General features: G+C 32.2%; 1 protein-coding gene across 1 annotated transcript; it reads left to right on the top strand.

Moving 5' to 3' along the window:
• Positions 8,354-9,778, top strand: LOC109354107 (transcription factor DICHOTOMA-like). Its single transcript, XM_019596462.1, has 2 exons — positions 8,354-9,637; positions 9,730-9,778. The coding sequence occupies exons 1-2, from the start codon at positions 8,395-8,397 to the stop codon at positions 9,759-9,761; spliced, it is 1,275 nt and encodes a 424-aa protein (XP_019452007.1). The 5' UTR covers positions 8,354-8,394; the 3' UTR covers positions 9,762-9,778.

The raw sequence follows: 22,300 nt of genomic DNA, 5'->3' as shown, positions 1-22,300 counted from the left end.
TAAAAACAACGAGCATATGATAGAACTTTCAATTTTAAATTGAATTACATTACTTCGGAACAGTTTCGGGGTAAGGTCTTTACTATACCAAACCCGAACTCGAAAATTAAACTCGGTTAAAACCCGAACCCTATCACATTGGGGTTTTCCCGTTAAATTCAGATTGAGTTCAGACGAGTATACATATGTTCGGTTTTTATTCTCATTCCTAAAAAGGAGAGTGAATGGTCAAATTAAATTGCTTTCTTGAATTCTTTGGTCATAGCCATGTGCACTATTGGACTCTCTAATAAGTTGTTCTTTATGACAGGTTTAATTAACTTGTTCTTTATGCTCTAGGATTAGTAGTAATAAACTTAAGTTGTAGAGAAATAGGGGCTCATAATGATGATATAGCTAAATTCTATCGCTCTAGACTAACCATAATTGAGCTTTTGTTTATGCTCTGTGTTCTTTAATTTTATTTGAATATCTTATATAACCTTACTGATTTATATAAACAACATAGAATTATGAAATTAATTGCTAATATTTATTAACACAATCTCATGGGTAGAATATTCAGGATCTTCAAAATATTCTTTATCACTTGATAAGAGTGGTATATTTGCCTAGATTGTTATTACACTTTTTGCCCACTAGGGTGCACTGCATTCATATTGAGTTTAAAATCTATCCCTGAGAATATAAATTTTTTTTATATTGTCAGCATATCATCCACAATTAATTTATAATATTTTTGTTTGAAAATTAATAATAAAGATTTATCGATAATATAAATAACACTTACAATATATAGTCATATTAAATCCATTCATATTTTTGAACATGAATTTGCTAAGACAAAATTTTGTGGAAATATTATTTTCTTAATCAAAATTTGAAGGTATAAATTTCATTTACAAATTTAAAATAATAAAATAATAAAAAAAAAATTGTAGCTATATTGGTTATAAATATTTATTATGATTTACTCCCTTCCATTATTAAAAGATACTTTTAATTAAATGTAATATATGTTATCACTTTTCTTGATGATTTTCTAAAAACTACTATAATATTACACTTTTACCATTTCCCTAAAAAGTTTAAAAAAATTATTTCTTATTCATACACAAAAGACAAATAAGAGAAAAATATATAATTTTTTTAAAATACCCAATAAAAATCACTACCAAATTTGTCTATAGTGTAAGAGGGGATGCTATTTTAGGAGATCTTGTTCTAGTCTTAAAGAAAAAAGTAGAAGATCTTAAAGTTTTTCTTTGTATTTTCTTAATTTGTAAAATGGTGTTATTCATTTGTGTGTCAATCATGTGGGTCACACGTTCCTATCAAAAACCTCATTTTGGCAAGAGCAACATAAGCTTATAGTTTAACTTGGAATGCCATTTAGAATTTATACAATATTTTCACCAGCAATCCTAAATTTTCTAACATTTTAATATTAGATTTTCCTAAAAGGAATATCAATTATTGATATTGTTACAATTAAGCTAATACAATATCTTGGATCAATGCATTAATTAGCAAAATCTATAGAAATTTGTGCTACATTTGATAAATATCAAGACCAATATCCAGTTTGGATCAAGTCTATTATGTAGACATAACTCACATCCTCATTAAGGAAAATTACTTCATTCTTCATAATCCAGATAGACCACAATGAACCACAATATCATCTACAACTTTTACCCTTCAGTGTTTTTACAAAAGAAATCATGCAATTTTAAAAACGCTATATTTGTGTTAGGGATATGTACAAAATTTGTAACAACAAATAAAAACATTTTCACACACTTAAAGCAAACTCATAAGAGATGAATAAAAGACTAATAGATTCAACATGTTGCTTGCATATAGCACATTTCAAGTCGTCAATACTGTGAATAATGTTTCTTTTAAACAGTTCGTCCATGTTAGGCACCCTATCTCTAAGGAGTTTCTAAACTAAATAACAAATCTTTGAAGGATCATAGCTAATCCAACATTTTTAGGACATTGCCTATATTAGAGTGACTTGAATTTAACTAATCCAAGTAAACAAATTTGACGACATAACTCTGTGATGCATCTAGGCTCCACCTCTAGTTATTAGTGGTATCCTTCCTACAAGAATGATGTTGTATCAACTCATACAAAATTTTGACAAAGCGTTACTCTCTAAAAAAAATCCTCCTCCATTGAACCTTCCATAACTAATCATCGTTAGTTTAATAACCACACGCTGCCACTAGAGCCTTTTTGTTCACAGCTAAGGAGAATAACATAGAGAACACCTCTTTTAAACTCTGATGATCAAACCAAGTGTCTAACCAAAAAAGTGTTTGAGTTTCATCACCTATTTTCTTCCAAATGTCCTCTTCAAAACCACCACCCTGAGACCCTTAAATTGAGCTCACTTTTTCCAAATCCTTCCACCATCTCAAAGTTTAAATGGGGGTATTCATCAATAATTCAGACTCATATTTGGAGTTAACAAGCTTTACCCAAAAGGCTCGTTATCCTAAATTCTTCTCCACCTCTATTTCCCCAAAAGCGAATCATTAGAAGGGTTAGTCTTTCACTCACACACCACCCAGAGACTTAGGTTGCACACCTCAGACTATGACACCCAAGCTATACATTTATTGTCTGCCTTATTCCCCATATAGGAAAGTCCTTTGAAGGCTATCAAGTTTAGTGAAAACCTTCTTTGGAGCTTCATAAAGAGATAACATGTATGTTGAGATGTTTGAGAGAACATAGTTTAAAAGAACTAATCTTCTCAAAGAAAATATGCTTGCAATTCCAAGCTCGAACCCTTTTAGCCACAATATCAATCAAGTTTGTCAAGTTACATACCTCCTTATATTTGTCCCAACCAAAATTCCCAAGCAGATTACTTCCTATCTTACATGATAAGAAGTTCTCTGCAGAGGCTAGAAAGTTATGTGACACCTAAATTCCAAGAAAATAGCTCTTCTGAGAATTTACCTTTAGGCTAGAAACAAATTCAAAATATCTAAGAATACTCTTCATACACCACAAGTTTCTCATAGACTTGCAAACAATTATTGTATCATCCGTAAATTGGAGATCACAATGTTCAACACCATGCCTTCCAATTTTTTAATCCTCAAATAAACCTACACTTATGGATTTATGAACCATGCTTGCGAATCCTTCCGTCACCATAAGAAAAAGGAATGGTATCATTGGTATCCTTGTCTAATACTATTGTTATTGTTCTTCGATATGGAGGTGGTAGACCAGAATCTTGATCTTCTTACAATATCAAGGCAAAAGTCAACCTTGGATCACCTTGGGTAGGCACTTGAAAAGGCATTCAAGACGCTAAAGTTAAGATAAGTGAATATATGTAGAGAGAAGATAAAGTGAGAGTGTAAGAATACAATAGAGTAAGTCTTCCTTATGATGATTATCTCCTATTAATGGAGAGATCGAGTGAGATATATTCTAGAGTGGGGTGGTTTAGTCATGATAAGTTGTTCTATCATCCCTTTGCCCAGACTAGCATAAGGTTGATTTATTCGTGTCAAACGGCCTTGTTGCATTCGTGCTTAGACTAGCACAATACTCTATCTATAGTGGGTTACCTTGTCGCCTGCTCAGGCTGCTATAGCCTTATATTAGGCTTTCTCCTACTGCATGCATTACATCTGAATAGCAAAACAAAGGAACTAAAATTGTCATTCAACAACGCTTCCAAGCGCTATTTATGTGAGCACAATAGAATATAAGGTTAGATTCAACATCACTTTTGAAGCCCTATAGAAAATAGACATCTAATTCTAAATAAGACAACATATCTCTCAAACATTTTATCAAATACATGACAAGCATGTCCCACCATAATTACAATAGAAACACCATTCTGAAAACTCAATTCATAATCCATTGCAAGAACTTGTCTCCCTTTGTTCAAATTCATTAACCCATAAGATCATATGCACTAATGAAAGGGACGAAAGTGGTAAAGATGTAGACGACTAATTCATGAATTTCTTGTCTCCCTTAACTGAAGAAATAAAAGGATTTCTCGTCAATGACAAAAAAAACATAGTTCAAATTCAATATAATAAGAATCAAACCAAAATTTACACAAGAAATAAGGATGAAAAATAATAACCAAATACAAGAAATACATAAAGAGATTGCAAGTTTGGTAAATCATCAATGGCTCCAGCTAGATTTAACCTTGACAAATTCCTACATTATAAAGTAAGTAGTTAACATAGATGTAAATGCAAACAACAAGAGTGAATCAAAGAAAAATAAATGAGTTAAAATAAGACAACGATTCATCTTATATATGAAGAGATAAAACCAAAAACTGATAACTTGCTTGGAGAGAGAAATTGAAAACAAAAGAGAAAAAAGTTAACCTATAGAGAAGAAGAAGAATAATAAGAGAAATAGAAAATTGAATCATATGTGTATTATTGTGTGAAGATTTTGTTTTTTAATTTGCAAAGATTTGCACTCACTAAAACAAGTATTGTTTGGACGTATGACCTTTAACAATGCTTACTGAGACAAGCGCTGTTAATGTGTGACTTTTAACAGCGCTCACTAAAACAAGTGTTGTTAAATGTATGAATGTATAACTTTTAACCGCACTCACTGAAGCAAATACTGTTAAATGTATGACTTTTTTTTATCGACCAAAGGTAAAAGATTTATTAAAATAAAAAATATAGTTACAAAAGCTTCAAAAGAATAAAACAAGAAATAAAAAGGCGAGAAGCCATTACAAAACAATATTGAGACAATCGCTCACTGAAACAATTGCTATTAAATTTGTGACTTTTAACAATGCTCAGTGAATCAAGTACTGTTAAATGTGTGAATGCATGACTTTTAACAATACTCACTGAAGTAAGCATTGTTGAATGTATGAATGTATGACTTTTAACCGCGCTCATTGAAGCAAACGTTGTTGAATGTGTATTCACCTATCATATTTAACAACGCTTACTTCACTGAACGTTGTTGATTCCCTTCCGCCTTACATTTAACAACGTTCAACACATAAACATTGGTAAATGTCAATTCTGGCGTAGTGATGACAAAGAGTAGCCTACATTGTTCTGACGATATGTTTGGCTCTAATAGAGGTCTATGGTTTTATAGGTGCTAACTAGGTCGTGTTTTATCACTGTTGTTATTTTCTGTAGCTAGGTCGGTCATCCATACGTGATTATTATTATTATTACAATCAGCACGTACCCAAAAAGCTTATAAACAAAAGAAAAGAATATATCTACATCTAAAAACTTTTATAATGTTAACATATTGTTTAGTATTCTTGTTCTAATTAGCATTGGTGATTAGGGCGGTTTTGCCCGCTCTGCCTATGTCCACACAATGCCCATCAAAATTAGGATGGGCATGGACATGCCCGTTTTAAAATAGGGCAATCATGCCCTGCCCGCCTTAAACATGGGCAGGACGGGCTTGCAGGCCGCCCTAGATTAAAAAAAAAACAAAAATGACATAGTACTTTAGATTACATGGACACATAGTGTGACAGTAAGATTAAAAACACAAAACATAACATATTGTTTTGCATAAACCAGACATGCATTTAATTGGTAAGATATTATATTTTGAAAAATTGTTACATGCAGTCAAGTGGTGAGAACATGAATTACTTTTGTCATACTTGACCTATCAAATTTATTATTTTAATGTTCATTGATGCATATGGGCTGCCCTGCCCGCTCATTTGAAATGCCCATGGACGAAAATGACATGTTGGGCAGACATTTTAGGACGGATGAATACAATTTTCATGCCCTGCACGCCCAAAACGTGCGGGCGGGCAAGCCCCATGGGCTTTGCCCAAATTTCCAATGATAGTTATAATCATCATTAACTATTAAATAAAAATAATAAACATAAAGAAATAATATGCTCAAAGTATATATTATTTTACACAGTACATATCTTATGTCATCTCATAGCTTAAAAATTGAGTTTACAATTGGTGTTCACATATTGATTATATATTAGTGTTAAAGATGCAAAATAGGTTTTTTGTAGTCCTGTGGTATCTCGTTAACCTATAGGTAAGTAAAGATGGCAAAATGGGCCGCCTGACCCGTTTAGCCTACGCCCGCAAATACCTGCAAAAATTTAAGCGGGTGAGCATGCCCGCATTGGTTAACGGACAAAATTTAGTGTCCTGTCCGTTTTAAAATGGACTAACGGGCTTGCAGGCGGCCTGCAGACATTATTGAATAATTAAAAAAAAAATAAAAAAATCATATAATAAATGAAATGAAATTAAATAAAGTAGTTAAAGATAAAAAAGTAACAAAATTTTTGATATTTTATATGAAGTTTAACAAATCACATTATATTACAATTTGTTTTTAGGGATTAAAAACCACACTACATCATAACTTATTTAAAATTTTCTTACTTTTTCCTTGCCCGCGGCCATTGCCCGTTTTGCCATCTCTATGGGTAAGGAACGTAACTAATCTCTCTTTCGGGTTGTATGGCTTCCACTTCCGACAAGTGACGTTCCCATGAATAAAACTTTGACCTTTTGATCTTTTTGGAGATCTAATGATGCCTTACACCACTAAACCAACTTTTATAAATGTAATTAGATTTCTTAAGCATGACGTTGAGGTTTAATCCCTATACTGTGTGAGAAGTTATATTACTTCAATGATCTCTTTGTATGAATAAATGGCTAAAAGAAAATCTTATTCTCTAGTAGTACACATGATTCCCATCTAGTAGGAACTACAAGAATATATATTTAGAGTTTCATCCCAGAAATGAATAGATTATTTGTAAAATTTTAATATGTGACTGTAACCTTATCATTAAGCTAATACTCACATTTATTATTGTTATATAGTGCTTTTACTAAATAATAACTTATCTATAATTCATCATTGTAAAAATTAAGATTTTACACTGTTTCCAAGCAGTAAAATCCTACATATATAATATTTGCACAGAAGAAGCAGGTATGTGCTATTTGCCCAGTTTCACCCACCTGTACTTATTTCATGGCCCTTAGTTTAAAAAGTAGAAGCCTCAAATGGAAAAGTTATTTATACACATAAATGTTAATTTTTCATCAACCCACTTTCTTTTACTTCAAATCTTATAATGGTATAAGACTCCACTAAATCTCATGATAACCAAAAGGTCAAAAGTTCGATTCCTAAGAGCGATATTTGTTGATCACGCATCCCGAAAGGATTAGTTCTTTATCCAAAAAACGGTGATGGAATACCCTTAATAGTAGAAAAAATGTGAGGTATAATTACATCACACACTTTAAACTTTAAACCTTCAAAATTAACACATCATGTGTACTGTTACGTAAACCTACTTTAAATTAATCCATCATTCCTTTAAATTCTCCTGCTAAGCTAAGATGAACCCTAACCCTAACCCTAACCCTAACTTTTTAGACCAAACAAACAAACACATTAACGTGTTCAAAAGTTGAATGATATGACCCACTTCTGCTTAAGTTGCTTCTACATAATGGGGTACATAACCCACGATTATGTAAGACTTGTCTATTGTTACTTACACTATTACTATTACTACTACTGCACTTTTCTCTCTCAAAACACCACTCCATTTTGGTACCACAAACCAATGAACCAGATCCCTCAAATAAATAATAAATATGGAGGTTGATATTCATCCGCTTTTAAATTACGGTTAGATTGTGTTTATCGCAATTGTATAAAATTATAAGGGGTATGTGGCCATTACAGCTGCATTTATGACCATGATACCATTGCCGAGACTCTCGAAACCAAAATAAACAAAATATTGCGATATATAATAATTTAAAACACCAAGATAATAATTGGAACTAGGCAAAGTTCCATCATTGGGCTAAAATGAAATCCCTTCCTCCATCAATTTTCTCAAACACACTTTTATTTTCTTCTGGGATTTGTGTTAGTAGTACTAATCAGTAAGGTGGTTTCCCTTTCACAGAAACTAACTGTGTAAAAGGGTGTCTTGGGTTTATCACTTTGGACCGGTTAAATTGAAGCTGAAGAAAGCAAAAGTTCTTTATTCAAAGGGAAGAAGAAAGATTCTTCTTCTGTGCTGTGTAGGGTAGTCCTCACAACTCACACACGAATAAGCTAGCTAGGGTGGGAGTCATAAGGTGGTCTGATGGTGAAGAGGGTGGCCGTAAGGAATGGAATGCAGGAGGTTGTGGGTTCGAGTCTCACCATCAACAAAAAAGGGAGTTATAAGGTGGTTAGATGGTAGGGTGTAGGAGGTTGAAGGTGGAATCTCACCCACAACAAAATACTAACAACTAACAATTGCCGATCAAAAAAAACTAGCTAGGGTTTTTATCTACTGGAATCAATTGAAAATCTTCATATCATGTACCCTTCTACTTACACTTCCTCAGGCCCTTACACTTGTTACCCTTCTTCTAATTCAAACCCTTTTTTTCCTTTCCTTAATCCTGAAAATGCTTCTTCAAGCAACAACAACACCCTTCTTCATGATCCACTTGTTCATGTTCCTTACAAAATACCAACTCATTATTATGTTCATAACAAACCAATAATCCAAGAAACACTGACCAATTTGGCTGTTTCTGATGCTCATGCTGCTACAATGCCCAAACAAGACCAGATTATAAGCGGTGGTGGTAGTGGTGCTTATAATCACTATGAATTTTCTTCATTGCTCACAAAGAAACCAGCCAAGAAAGATAGGCATAGCAAGATTTACACTTCTCAGGGCTTAAGGGACAGAAGGGTGAGGTTGTCAATCGGGATCTCGCGAAAGTTCTTCGATCTACAAGACATGCTAGGGTTTGACAAAGCAAGCAACACCCTTGAGTGGCTCTTTAACAAGTCCAAGAAAGCAATTAAGGAACTTGCTAGAAGCAAGAACAGTAATATCATTGAAGGTGATGCAAAGAGCTTCTCATATTCTTCTGATTGTGAGGACTGTAATGAAGTTGTTTCAGGGATCAAGAATGAACAAGGTATCATCAATGCTGATCATGATAATCTAAACCTACAACAACAAGGGTTAGATTCAAATGCTGTGAAAGAGATGAGAAAGTTGAAAAGCGCACAGAAGGAGCCTTCTTGTGTTCACACAAAGATGAATGAGTCAAGGGAGAAAGCAAGAGAAAGAGCAAGGGAAAGGACTAGTAACAAGATGAGTAACACTACCAGCAATAATGGGAGGGTAATGCAAGTGCAAGACATGAAGAAAAAGTGTATTGCAACAACTGAAAATAATACTGAAACCTTGCAACAATTGAGATCAACTATTCAGCTTGAGGACTGTGCAAGATCACCTAATAAGATGATTCAAACAAAACCTCATCATCACCTTGCTCTTAGTAATGAAGCACCTAGAGATGGCAACTTCAATGTGATTGAGGAATCCATTGTGATTAGGAGAAAGTTGAAGCCTTCAATAGTGTCTTCTTCTCATCATCATCACCAAAACCTTATGATCCCAAAGGAAGCAAGTTTGAACAACACTGACTACAACTCCTTCACCAACTTATCTCCAAATTGGGATAATTCTACTAATGGTGGCAGTGGTATTAATGGCAGACCCACATTTTGTACAATAGCCAGCATGAATCTCTCTACAGGTATATATGTGTGTGTATTACATGAACATGCCCATATTTGAGACCTTCCATTTTGATGATATAAATTAAAAGTTACAAGTCTTAATTTTCAGGGCTTCAAATCTTTGGAAAGTCTTGGGAGTAGTGCACATCAATTAACGTATTTTCTTATCAAAATGAACTTTGTAGTGCTTTGCCAAGAAATCATGAAGGCATCTGTCTTCTGTTTTTTCCACCAATATGGCTGATTCCATTACTCAAGTCATATGGCTGATTCCATTCCCATTTGGTTGGATTAAAGTGAATAATGATGGAGCAACAAAGGGAGCCCGAGTCAATTTGGAGGTGATAGAATTTTCGAGCAGGGATCCTCTCCAGTATAGAAGAGGGAGGTCTTATTTTTACTCTTAGTTTTCACGATAAAAATGTTATTACAAGTGTAAGCAGGAGGATAAACTGTCATTACATTTTTGTTTTGTTTTTCATAATAATGTGATTCAGTTTTGGTGGTGCAAGCATTAACTATCAATGGGCCTTGGAAAGCTAACAAACAAATGGAGAAATTGTATACTTCTCATTTCGGAAATGGATTTCAAAGTCCCATATTCAAAGAAGGAATCTCGTGTGCTTATAAACTAGTTTCATTTGGGTTAGTTTCAAAAACATACTCAAGGTGGGACTTAGCTATACTTGTTGGGAGTTGAGTAACAGGTACACATCTCGAAAAAGATTAATATTTTACCCGTAAGGTTAGGGAATATCCTTTGTATTACCAAAAAAATTCCTAACTTCATTATAATAGAGTTTTTTAGGAATATGTTTGTTTACTAAACTATAGATTCAAATAATGTGATTTGGGTCTTGGATTAAACCATGTACATATAATGTGATTTGGGTCTTGGATTAAACCATGTACATATAATCTGCATCAACCAATGCGAGAGGATATGGAACACTATATAGTTGGACAAGGATCACCTATTCATAATTGTGTTCATTCTCTGTCTCAAGTCTATTATATTTTGTCACATGAATAAAAGAAAAATTTTAAAAACAAAAAATAACAAAAAGTCTCATTTTGATTGGTTTGAAACATGACATGAAACATCGTTTGAAACATGTGATCTCAATCTCTATTTGGTTAGTAACAATATAATCTATTTGGTTAGCTAAATGATGCAATCTTCAATTCTAAATAGCCATCCACTAAGCACATTGTTAACTCAACGAATATCAAAGTTTGGCTTTTGATTAAGGAAATCAACAATAAGTATACTTCTAGTTATTTGGATTGGGATGCTAACACATCGACTTTGTCATGGCTTAGTTTAATTGTGTTTTTTTTTTGTAATTTTCTACTTATGGTAAATTCATTGTACTCTTAGTATACCTTTAATAAAATTTCTTTGCTTACCAGAAAAATTGTGAAGGGAAAGAAAGAGCAAGAAAAGGAAAGAAAAATTATGGGTTTTCAAATTTTGTTCCTGTGAAATTTCATTTGCAAAAACTAGCCTATGTAATAATATATCGAAAATTGATTATACAAATCATTCCACAAAGTAATTTAAAATTCTATAATTACCCATTGTATTTGGGTACACAACCTCACTCATGTTCTTCAATTTTGTTAATAAAGTATATACATTTGGGTCCTTACAAGTTCCAAGGTAGGTAAAAGAGATGAAAAATAATTTACTATACTCTAGTGTAAGATGTGGTATAACTCATGTCAAGGTGAAAAATAATTGCTTGTATACTTGAAGTTTAGGACTTTAGGCCAATAGTAATAGCTGGATATATGATTTTTGTCAAAAAAAATTATGTTTTATTACAACATGAATTCTTTTATTAAGTGGTCCTCTACCAACATGCAAAGTTCACTACTATTCTAGCCTGATGTAGTACTTTTGGGTCTTGTCCCTCCCTTAATATGAATATCATCCCCTCTAATATTACAGAAGAATTTCTTTTTTTTTTTCTTTCAGGATAAAATTACAATATTATTATAATTAAAAAGAATATAAGTATTATTTTATTTTATATTTTCTTTGTTTTTCATACAACTCTCGCTACAACTTCCCTTTATAATAGAAAATCTCTTTATGACTAAATTGAAAAAATATTTTAAATAAAAAGAACATTCCTTCCATAAGAAAGAGTACATTTTTTCAACTTAGATTGAATTACATTTCCCATTCATTTATGTCTTAATTTATTAAAGATATATGATAGGTTATTTTGGAAGATGATAGTTGGTTAAGAAATTAGGAATTAGAAAGTTAGGTGTATGTTAGTTACTTGTTTTACAAGCTTTCTTTTCTTCTTTTCTCTTGTATAAATAAGTCCTATTGACTCACTTCTTATTCAATCAATTCAATTCATTCAATTTTGTAATGAGAATTCAATCATTCAATGAGAATATTATCAACATTTGTTTCTCATTCTTCTTTCTTTAAACTTCTTTTAAGCTTTCTTTTATACACTGCTTGATTCATCAAAAAACTTTCTTTTCCATGACTCTTACCATATTTTAACATGGTATCAGAACATAATTATCTTTTGATAGCTTCCGCTTATGGTTCCATGAAGGATTTCCTAGAAAATTTCAACAATCAAGAACATGGTGGTGCTTTCTTTTTCATTTTAATGGTCTTCATTAGTGTTATCTTGCTTCCAATAGGTAACAGTGCTGCATGTGGCAAGACTATCTTGATTTTTTTGATTGCTTCAGCGTTGTTCTTCAACATCTAATGTTTCTTTTCAACATATGGCCCTAAATTCTTCATTCTCATCTTCTTCATCGAACTTCAAATTCAGATCAAAGGAGTTTGTTTTTGGTCAAGAATTCTTTTCAAGTACATAGGCTAGCTTCTTGATATCCTCAAGCTCTTCAAGAATGGAGTACCATGACCAATTTATCCGATACAAGATTACATTTTTTTTCTTATTCTTCATCATTTACCCCTCTTTCTTATTCATCATATAAGCATCTCATTAATTAGGATAAGATTTGATCCATTTTCTCTCTTTCATCATCAATGGTTGGTTTGCTTCTGTCCATGATGGTTAAGCTTAGATATAACTTCTGTCGTGGATGGTTAAGCATTGGAGGGTAGCTTATGTCCATAGTGGTTAAACAAAGATATAGTTTATGCTATGGATGGTTAAACATTTGATGATTTAGCTTCTGCCAGGGGTGGTTAAGCATTTTTATTACTTAAAATCAAGTTTCAAATCAATTCCAAGCTGGAGAGTGAAAATTTTCACTCACCAGCTTGTAGAGATATTAAAGATATATGAAAAGTTATTTTGGAAGATGATAGTTGGTTAAAAAGTTAGGAATTAGTAAGTTAGGTGTATGTTAGTTACTTGCTTTACAAGCTTTCTTTTCTTCTTTTCTCTTGTATAAATAAGTCATATTGGCTCACTTCTTATTCAATCAATTCAATTCATTCAATTTTGTAATGAGAATTCATTCATTCAATGAGAATATTATCAATCTGTGTTTCTCATTCTTCTTTCTTTAAACTTCTTTAAGCTTTCTTTTATACATTGCTTGATTCATCAAGAAGCTTTCTTTTTCATGGCTCTTACAATATTTTAACATGGTATCAGAGCATAATTATCTTTTGATAGCTTCCGCTTATGGTTCCATGAATGATTTCATAGAAAACTTCAACAATCAAGAACATGGTGGTGCTTTCTTTTTCATTTCAATGGTCTTCATTAGTGTTATCTTGCTTCCAATAGGTAACAATGTTGCATGTGGCAAGACTATCTTGATTTCTTTGATTGCTTCAACATTATTCTTCAACATCCAATGTTTCTTTTTAACATATGGCCCTAAATTCTTCATTATCACATTCTTCATCGAACTTCAAATTCAGATCAAAGGAGTTTGTTTTTGGTCAAGAATTATTTTCAACATCTTCAAGAATGGAGTACCATAACCAATTTATCTTATACAAGATTACATCTTTTTTCTTATTCTTCATCATTTACTCATCTTTCTTATTCAGCATAGAAGCATCTCATTAATTAGGATCAAGATTCTGATCCGTTTTCCCTCTTTCATCATCAATGGTTGGTTTGCTTCTGTCCATGATGGTTAAGCTCAGATATAACTTTTGTCATAGATAGCTAAGCATTGGATGGGTAGCTTCTATCCATAGTGATTAAACAAAGATATAGTTTATGGTTTGGATGGTTAAGCATTTGATGATATAGCTTCTGTCATGGGTGGTTAAGCATTGTTATTACTTCAAATCAAGTTTTAAATCAATTCCAAGCCGAGAGTGAAAATTTTCACTCACCAACTTGAGGGGATATTATAGATATATGAGATGTTATTTTAGAAGATGATAGTTGGTTAAGAAGTTAGGAATTAACAAGTTAGGTGTATGTTAGTTACTTACTTTACAAGCTTTCTTTTCTTCTTTTCTCTTGTATAAATAAGTCATATTGACTCGCTTCTTATTCAATCAATTCAATTCATTCAATTTTGTAATGAGAATTCAACCATTCAATGAGAATATTAAAAAAAATTGTTTCTCATTCTTTTTTCTTTAAGTTTCTTTAAAATTTCTTTTATACACTATTTGATTCATCAAGAAGCTTTCTTTTCCATGGCTCTTACCACATTTTAACACAATTTGTGTTTCAAGTCAATTAGAAAACTTTATTTAATTTAAAAACAAAAATTAATATTTTAATATTATTTTATAAAATTTGATTAGATAGGAACATGAAGATAAAAAAATTATGGAATAGACAATTCTTATGTGGACATAGAACTTGCCTTTCGAGGTGCTTGCATCTCACGTTCTCATCAGTAATCCAAGTCATATTTTTTAATATAAATCAAATAAAAAAGTCCTATCTAGAGAAATAAATAAAAGGAAAACTATTATTATTATAAGGAAAATGCAAAGCAAAATTAGAAAAAGGGAAACTAAGTTAAAGGTAATGATTGCTCACCTAGATGTGGCAGGTAAAATGAAGGATAAACTTATGTGGGCAGTGTAGTTTGACTACACTATCCCACGTTTGGGGTACATTTTCAAGTAATTACGGGAATAATGCATTTTAGTGGATCTCGTGGATGTCATCCACGATTTTACCAAGTGGATCACATCCACGATTTCCATGCATTGTTTCTCTCTCCTTAGTGAAATCGTGTATGGGATACACGACTTCCATAGTCGTATACCCAGTACACGAGATTGGATGGGGTATGTACATTTTTAAATTTCCCTTGCACGAAATTTAATTTTTTTGTTAATATTTTATGATTTTTAGTTTATAAAAATAATATAATTAAATTAAATTTGTAAAATTAAAATTTTAATATTTAATTGAATATGATACTTTTAGTAAAGTTTTATTTTTGTAGAATTTGGATAATTTTTGTTAAAATTATTAACATATATATTAAATGCATAAATTGGAATAATAAGAAAATTTCATAGAAAACAGTACAAGAAAATTTCATAATTGTATTAGGAATTTGAAAATCATTACATTACATAAAACAAAATAAGAATAGAAATTGCTAATGGCGTCTATGAGATGATGTTCCACATCCAGGTGTCTTTCTCCTTCGAGGTGGTTGGGATCTTAGTTGTTGTTGTTGCGATTGATGTTGTCTTCCACCTCTAACTAGTTGTGGTTACTCTTCATCTTCGTCTTCATCATCGTCATCGTCATCATCTTATTCATCTTTGTTTGTTTGTGAAGGCATTATCGGTTGATAATATTGTTGAGAGTTGAAAGCCAAGAATGAAGTATTTGAAGTAGTGCCAAACATTGATGGTATTCCTTAAAATTATGAAGAAGATGCTAAGTGAGAAAATCAGTAATCGCCCATTGCTCTGTAACCGTCAAACCCAAAGGTTGTTGTTGTTGTTCTTTATGGTCTAAAGATCAACCATGTTGATATTATTTTTACTTAACCATATTTGATGTGTTCACAAGTCAACTTCATTTGTCCTTGATTTTTGAGATTTACGTGTCACCTTGCATGACTTATTAACTTTGAGCCTTGACGAAGTAAGGTGGTCTATTAGGGAAAAATGCATATTCCATTTTCCATAAGTTAAAGTCTCGTCAAAGTGATAAAAATGGAAGGTTCTCTCATAAAATTTAATATAACGTACATGGACAAGAGAGTCAAATAATGGTTAAGTTGAAGTCCCGTCAAAGTGATAAAAACGGAAGGTTCTCTCCTAAAATGTAATATAACGAACATGGACAAGAGAGCCAAATATGGGCAAACTAAGAATTAAACTGCACATACACCGCACATGCATTGCACATGCACTGCACGTATACTACACATACACTATTTAACATTTTGGTCATTTTGTCAATCAACTGCTAATGGAGGGGGAGAAAACAAGAAACAAACATGTATTAAAATGTTATAACATAGAAATTAACAATTAAAAATAAAAATTAAAAAAAAACTCACTTGGAGCAACAATCCATGTTCTGATGTTGCAATAGAGAGTTGTGATTTGTAAAACCATTCTGGCAGTCTGAGCAAATGGTTATGAAGTGCGAGTGGTTTGTGTTTGTGTGTTGGCGAAGAGCACCAAGTGTATAAAACTTGGAATCATAGTTAACACATTCAGCTGCCATGGATGATGATGAAGCAGAGGCCATTTTTTCTTTCCAAGTGTGAATTTGTCTCTTACGAGGCCTCTTTTTATAATACAAGTCCATTTCCATTTTTAGCCAAGCATGCTTTCCATCACCTCATTTGCATATTACTAATGCTCCCTTAACATCAAACATGTCAATTGCACACCCTATAAGTAGATTATGTACCACGTGATGGAGAATATCCACTAAATGGATGAAATTAATCAAATGACACATGTTTTTGGCAACATTAATAATTGTTCTTGCTGTAATACTTGTTCTGTTTTATGAAAAATTATAAACAATATTTGTACTTAAGTAGAGAACAATTTGTTCCTTTATTTTCGACATGCTTATTAATTTGTTTTCTCTTATTTTCTTGTATTTTTCTCTATTTGATTTTGCCAAAAATGTCCAATTGTAGTTCTATTGGAAATAGAGTTATATATCAAATTTCTCTAGAAACACCTTACGTTGTCAATGATATATCCTTCTTTATGGTCTTAAGATCAACCATGTTGATATTATTTTTACTTAATCATATTTGATGTGTTTACAAGTCAACTTCAGTTGTCCTTGATTTTTTAGATTCACGTGTCACCTTGCATGACTAATTAACTCTGAGCCATTGACGAAGTAAGGTGGTCTATTGTTTTGTTATGTGAAGTTTTAGCAGCTATACAAGTAAAGCTCCATGAACTTGTGGCATGTTATCCTAGTTTTAAAACATTTGGGGAATGCATATTCCATTTTCCATTTTCAAAATGGTCCTTATCTGCTTCTTGTAGTTTCACTCTAAAGTAATGACCTTCTAAATAGAAAGCTGACTAAAAGGAACAATAAATGTGCCGAGACTATAAGGGTCACTTTCAAAGGTTTTTAACCGTAAAATGATGCCTTATTATGCACATTATTCACTGTTTTCAACTTTGTCACTATATTAATGTTGATTTTGTTGATTCGATGAAGAAAATACTATATACATTTTGTACCATGCTTGTTCATGTGTTTGCGTATAGTGAAGCTTGTCCATTTCATTTTTTCTACTTATCTATCTCCAACATAGTTGCTTATTTGATCCACAACTTTTTGTCTCATTAAAGCTCAAAATCATAATTAAAGTAAGTCACATATAAATAAAGGTTGTTATAGTTGAATAGTCACATGCATCCCTTACCAAATGGCGTACGTAGTTAAGTTGAAGTCCCGTCAAAGTGATAAAAATGGAAGGTTCTCTCATAAAATTTAATATAACGTACATGGACAAGAGAGCCAAATAATGGTTAAGTTGAAGTCCCGTCAAAGTGATAAAAATGGAAGGTTCTCTCCTAAAATGTAATATAACGAACATGGACAAGAAAGCCAAATATGGACAAACTAAGAATTAAACTGCACATACACCGCACATGCATTGCACATGCACTGCATGTATACTACACATACACTATACAACATTTTGCTCATTTTGTCAATCAACTGCTAATGGAGGGGTAGAAAACAAGAAACAAAATGTATTAAAATGTTATAACATAGAAATTAACAATTAAAAATAAAAATTAAAAAAAAACTTACTTGAAGCAGCAATCCATGTTCTGATGTTGCAGTAGAGAGTTGTGATTTGTAAAACCATTCTGGCAGTCTGAGCAAATAGTTATGAAGTGTGAGTGGTTTGTGTTTGTGTGTTGGCGAAGAGCACCAACAAAAACAGTGAATAATGTGCATAATAAGGCATCATTTTACGGTAAAGGGAGACTGGACAAGTGGATCATCCAAGTTGGATAGTAGCAGTATCAGTAATTCTTTGCAGCATTGCGATTGAACCGATTCAGGTTTGAATTGGCATACTCGTGAGAAGTTCACCTCTAACCGCCTCCCAAACAACATTGCTCCCTGTATCCCAAAGTAAAAATGTTTCAGTGATAATCTTTAGAACTAGAGGAGGACGATCCAACAAAAACTCCTCGATTTAGCTATAAAAAAATGTACATTTAATTCTGGAAGTACATTTTTTGTTCCAGTGATAATCTTTAGAACGAGTTTGCACGGTATTTGTGCCCTAGCCGCGCATGAGTTTATAGCCCTAAACCTAGCTTGGGCCAAAATTGTGGATGCAGTCCATGATTTTCATTCAATTACCTACACTGATCTCGTGGATGTAGTCCACGAGCTTCATTAAACCCTAGAAATCTACACCAAACTCGTGGACCCTATCCACGAATATCTTTTAATCCTGGTGAATCTCGTGGATTCCATCCACGACTTTCATTAAAGATAGTGATATACATATGGTTTTTTTGAATATGTATTTAATGATTGTATTTATTGATTATAATATTTTTGGAAATGGTATACCGAAAATGTAAATGTATTTATTGAGTGTAATTTTTTTGAAAATGTATTTAATGATTGTATTTATATTGATTGTAATTTTTTTGAAAATGTATTTAATGATTGTATTTATTGATTGTAATTTTTTTGAAAATGTATTTAATTGTAATCTTAATTTAATGATTTTCAAAAATGTATTTAATTGTAATTTTTGTGATAATATAATTTTTTCTGAATGATTGTAATCTTAATTTATTGATTTTCGAAAATGTTATTTGTAATCTTCATTTATTGATTGTAATTTTTTGAAAATGTATATAATTGTAATCTTAATTTATTGATTTTCGAAAATGTATTAAATTGTAATCTTCATTTAATAATGGTAATTTTTTTTGATAATCTTCATTTATTAATTGTATTTAATTATAAATGTACTTATTGATTGTAATCTTAATATACAGATTTTCAAAAATGTATATAGTTGTAATCTTAATATACTGAATAAAACAAATTATAATCAAATTGTAATGAAAATTGAATAAAACAAAATATATTACACAAAATGTAATATTACATAAGTTAGTTTTGCCTCGAACTTTGTCCAATTTCGGTACTTCTAAATGGACATTTCTTCCTATTGTGTCCTTCACTCCTACACCCCCCACATTTTTTAATTTGTTGGGATTGAGAATCATCCATTTCGTTGTGTATACGTGTAGTTTTTGGTCTTCCAGTACGGTTCCTACGCATAAGGGAATTAGAAATGAAGGTTGGACCTAAATAAGGAGGCCAATATTCTTCATTTGCAATGGGTTGAAACTCATGCCCATAAACCTTCTACAAGTTCTCTAACCTATAAATTGGTGATATAAACTGTCCATAGTCTAAGTTCAATGATGCACAAGTAGCAATAACATGAGAACATGGCAATTTAACTGATTGAAATTTCCCACAATCACACCAATTTTCGATTAATATAACTGTGTATACTCTTGAGTGTCGACTACCATCGGTACTAGCAACTTCCACCTCCGAGACTCCTGATTCCCATGAAAAATTTCGTACAATTTGACATGGTTATTTTCATTAATCATGTTAGTCAATTCTTCGCAATAAACATGACACGCCCTTATCATGTTAGTTGCTTCATTTCTATGGTGTCATTGGTGCTCCTTTGAGAACAACATTCACACATTCTGCCAAATTCGTTGTCATATGGTCGTACCATCTCTCATCATCGTATGATTGCGTCCATTTTTCTTTTGGGATTTTATCTAACCAAGCTGCTGCCCTGGAGTGTTTTTGACGCAATAGAGCAAGCATTCGCTCGAATCGACCGATCAATTCATAACCTACAACAAGTTCATTATTATTAACATAAATCAAATAAACAAACAATTTCACATAAATGAGATTCATTTCAAGACATACTCATTTCAATGACTTTTTATTTCAAATCATTATTTCAAATCATTATCTCATAACTTCTTGTTGAAATTGCTAGCAACATGACAAATGCAATATACAAATTGACCATCAGACCATTAAGGGAGCTCAGTATGTAGTGCACCCAACAAACTTGTACCCCTATCTGATATTATATAAATATTTGGTTGTGGGGTAACATATGTCCAAAGATTGTAGAAAAATCATTCCTGTGCTTCTTTGATCTCTCTTTCCACAATGGCAAATGTTACTAGAAATATACGTCTATTATCATCTTGGGAACTAGCTATTAACAATGTTCCAGTAAAAAATGTGTCATCCACTTGAAGGATTGGTTTGCAAAAACCAAATCCTTCAATGCATGACTTGAAAGCCCAAAAATCCCTATCAAGAATTAAAGTATTATGTTCTTCATGGTTAGATGTTGAATATCTTACAATTGTACCTGGTGCATAATATTGAACAACATTCAACCAGCGAGGTAACTCCTTGTATGATTCTTCTCAATCACCATAAATTTGGGAAATTGTTATTTGTTTAGCAGTCCATGTCTTCCTATTTGTCACCGTATAACCAAAACGAGTGATCACTTCTTTAACCAGGATCTTCTCATACTAGTTGAACAATGCAGTTTGCGATGAAAGATGAGTTCAACTTCGTGTGATCTTGAGAAATATTAGTGGATATACAAGTGTGTCTTCCACTAATTTTTCTAATCTCCCAAATATCACGCTTCACATTTTTCGATGCCCGAAGTCTCCATTCACACCCAACACCATAATATTTACATTTTGCAACATATCTATATGGCCTAGACTCATCCACATGGTAATCAACATAATTTCTAATATGAAATTGTTTTACAACATTTATTGTTGCTTCCTTTGATTCAAATTGCATACCAACAAAAAGATCATTATCCATATCAGTACTTATGTGAGTTCTTCTATATGAAAAATCTTGTCCAGACTGATAATCAATGCTAACGAAAAAAGATGAAGGAGTATCATATGATATGCTAACCAGTTCAGTAGTGGTAATCTGAACATCGTCATCACATAGCTCAATGTCCTCCTCATCACTAGAATCACTAACAATATCTCTAATAAACTGAAAAAATATAAAGCATTTTTAGTTACCTTCAATAATCACAGTTCTTCAATCACAAATTAACCTAAAGATTTTTCATACATTTTCTTCCTTCAGTATGTTTTATAGTCGGGATGTATGAGGTATAAATATTGCTTGAATGTCGTGGATCCAAGACACGACTTGGATCTCGTGTACATGATCTACGAGATTGCATGGAACTCGTGTACTGGGTCCACGAGATTTCCATGAAACTCGTGTTCCCGGTCCACGACTTACAGGGACCTGACACGATGTAAGGATCTCGTGGATGGGGTCCACGAGTGTCCAGGGAAATCGTGGATGTGATCCAGGACTTTGGTGAAATCGTGGATACCATCCACGAGATCCACTAAAAAATACCTCAAACCCCTAAATATTTCAAAATATACTCCAAACGTGAGATAGTGTAGTCAAACTACACTACCCACATAAATTTTCCTAAAATGAAGTGTCCTTTATACATGGTTGGCTTCTACCTTGTGTGCTTTTATTCTATCACTGGAAAAATCAACTCAGGATCTCCACTCAAAAAAGTGGTTAAATAATATATATGCAACCTATAGTTAAGAGTCAGACCAAAATCAAATTTATAAGTTAGAAATTAAAATTAGTTAATAAGCAAAAGATGGGTTTAAAAAGCAAACACTCCAATTCACTTTTATATATATATATTCTCTAAAGACAAAATATATTTAAGGAGTATTTAGGTAATTGAGCAGATATAATTTCTATATTCTAACTTTACCCTTATGCAAAATATGCCTAAAGAATATTTAGATAATTGAACATGTATAATTTCATTCAATTCCATTTTTTTTTAATTTCCATATTCCAATTTTATCATTTTGTAACATCCCAATAATAATAACAAGAAACTTCTACATGTTCTTTTATTCATTTTTATCAAAGTATCATTATTATTTTACACATTATCATACTTCTATTGTCTCTCTTCATCATCCCAAGAAGAATAACTTTGACCGACATAAAAAACATTCATTGATGCACTAATCATTATTAGAGACACAAGTTAAAATTTTTATATAAACTTTTATATATATATTTGATATTAGAAAAATAAGAATAATGGTTGACATGTACTGAGCGCCGATTGACAAGCTAATATATATAATGCCA

The sequence above is a fragment of the Lupinus angustifolius genome, chromosome LG08 (assembly GCF_001865875.1).
Source record: "Lupinus angustifolius cultivar Tanjil chromosome LG08, LupAngTanjil_v1.0, whole genome shotgun sequence".
Taxonomy (NCBI): Eukaryota; Viridiplantae; Streptophyta; class Magnoliopsida; order Fabales; family Fabaceae; genus Lupinus; species Lupinus angustifolius.
The sequence above is the reverse complement of the archived record's forward strand: the minus strand, read 5'-3'. Positions and strand labels throughout refer to the sequence as shown.

Bases quoted from the DNA above. Each gene is read 5' to 3' on its own strand.
- LOC109354107 (XM_019596462.1), top strand. From the start codon at position 8,395: ATGTACCCTTCTACTTACACTTCCTCAGGCCCTTACACTTGTTACCCT. The intron at 9,638-9,729 runs GTATATATGTGT...CTTAATTTTCAG, and splicing joins CAGCATGAATCTCTCTACAG to GGCTTCAAATCTTTGGAAAG.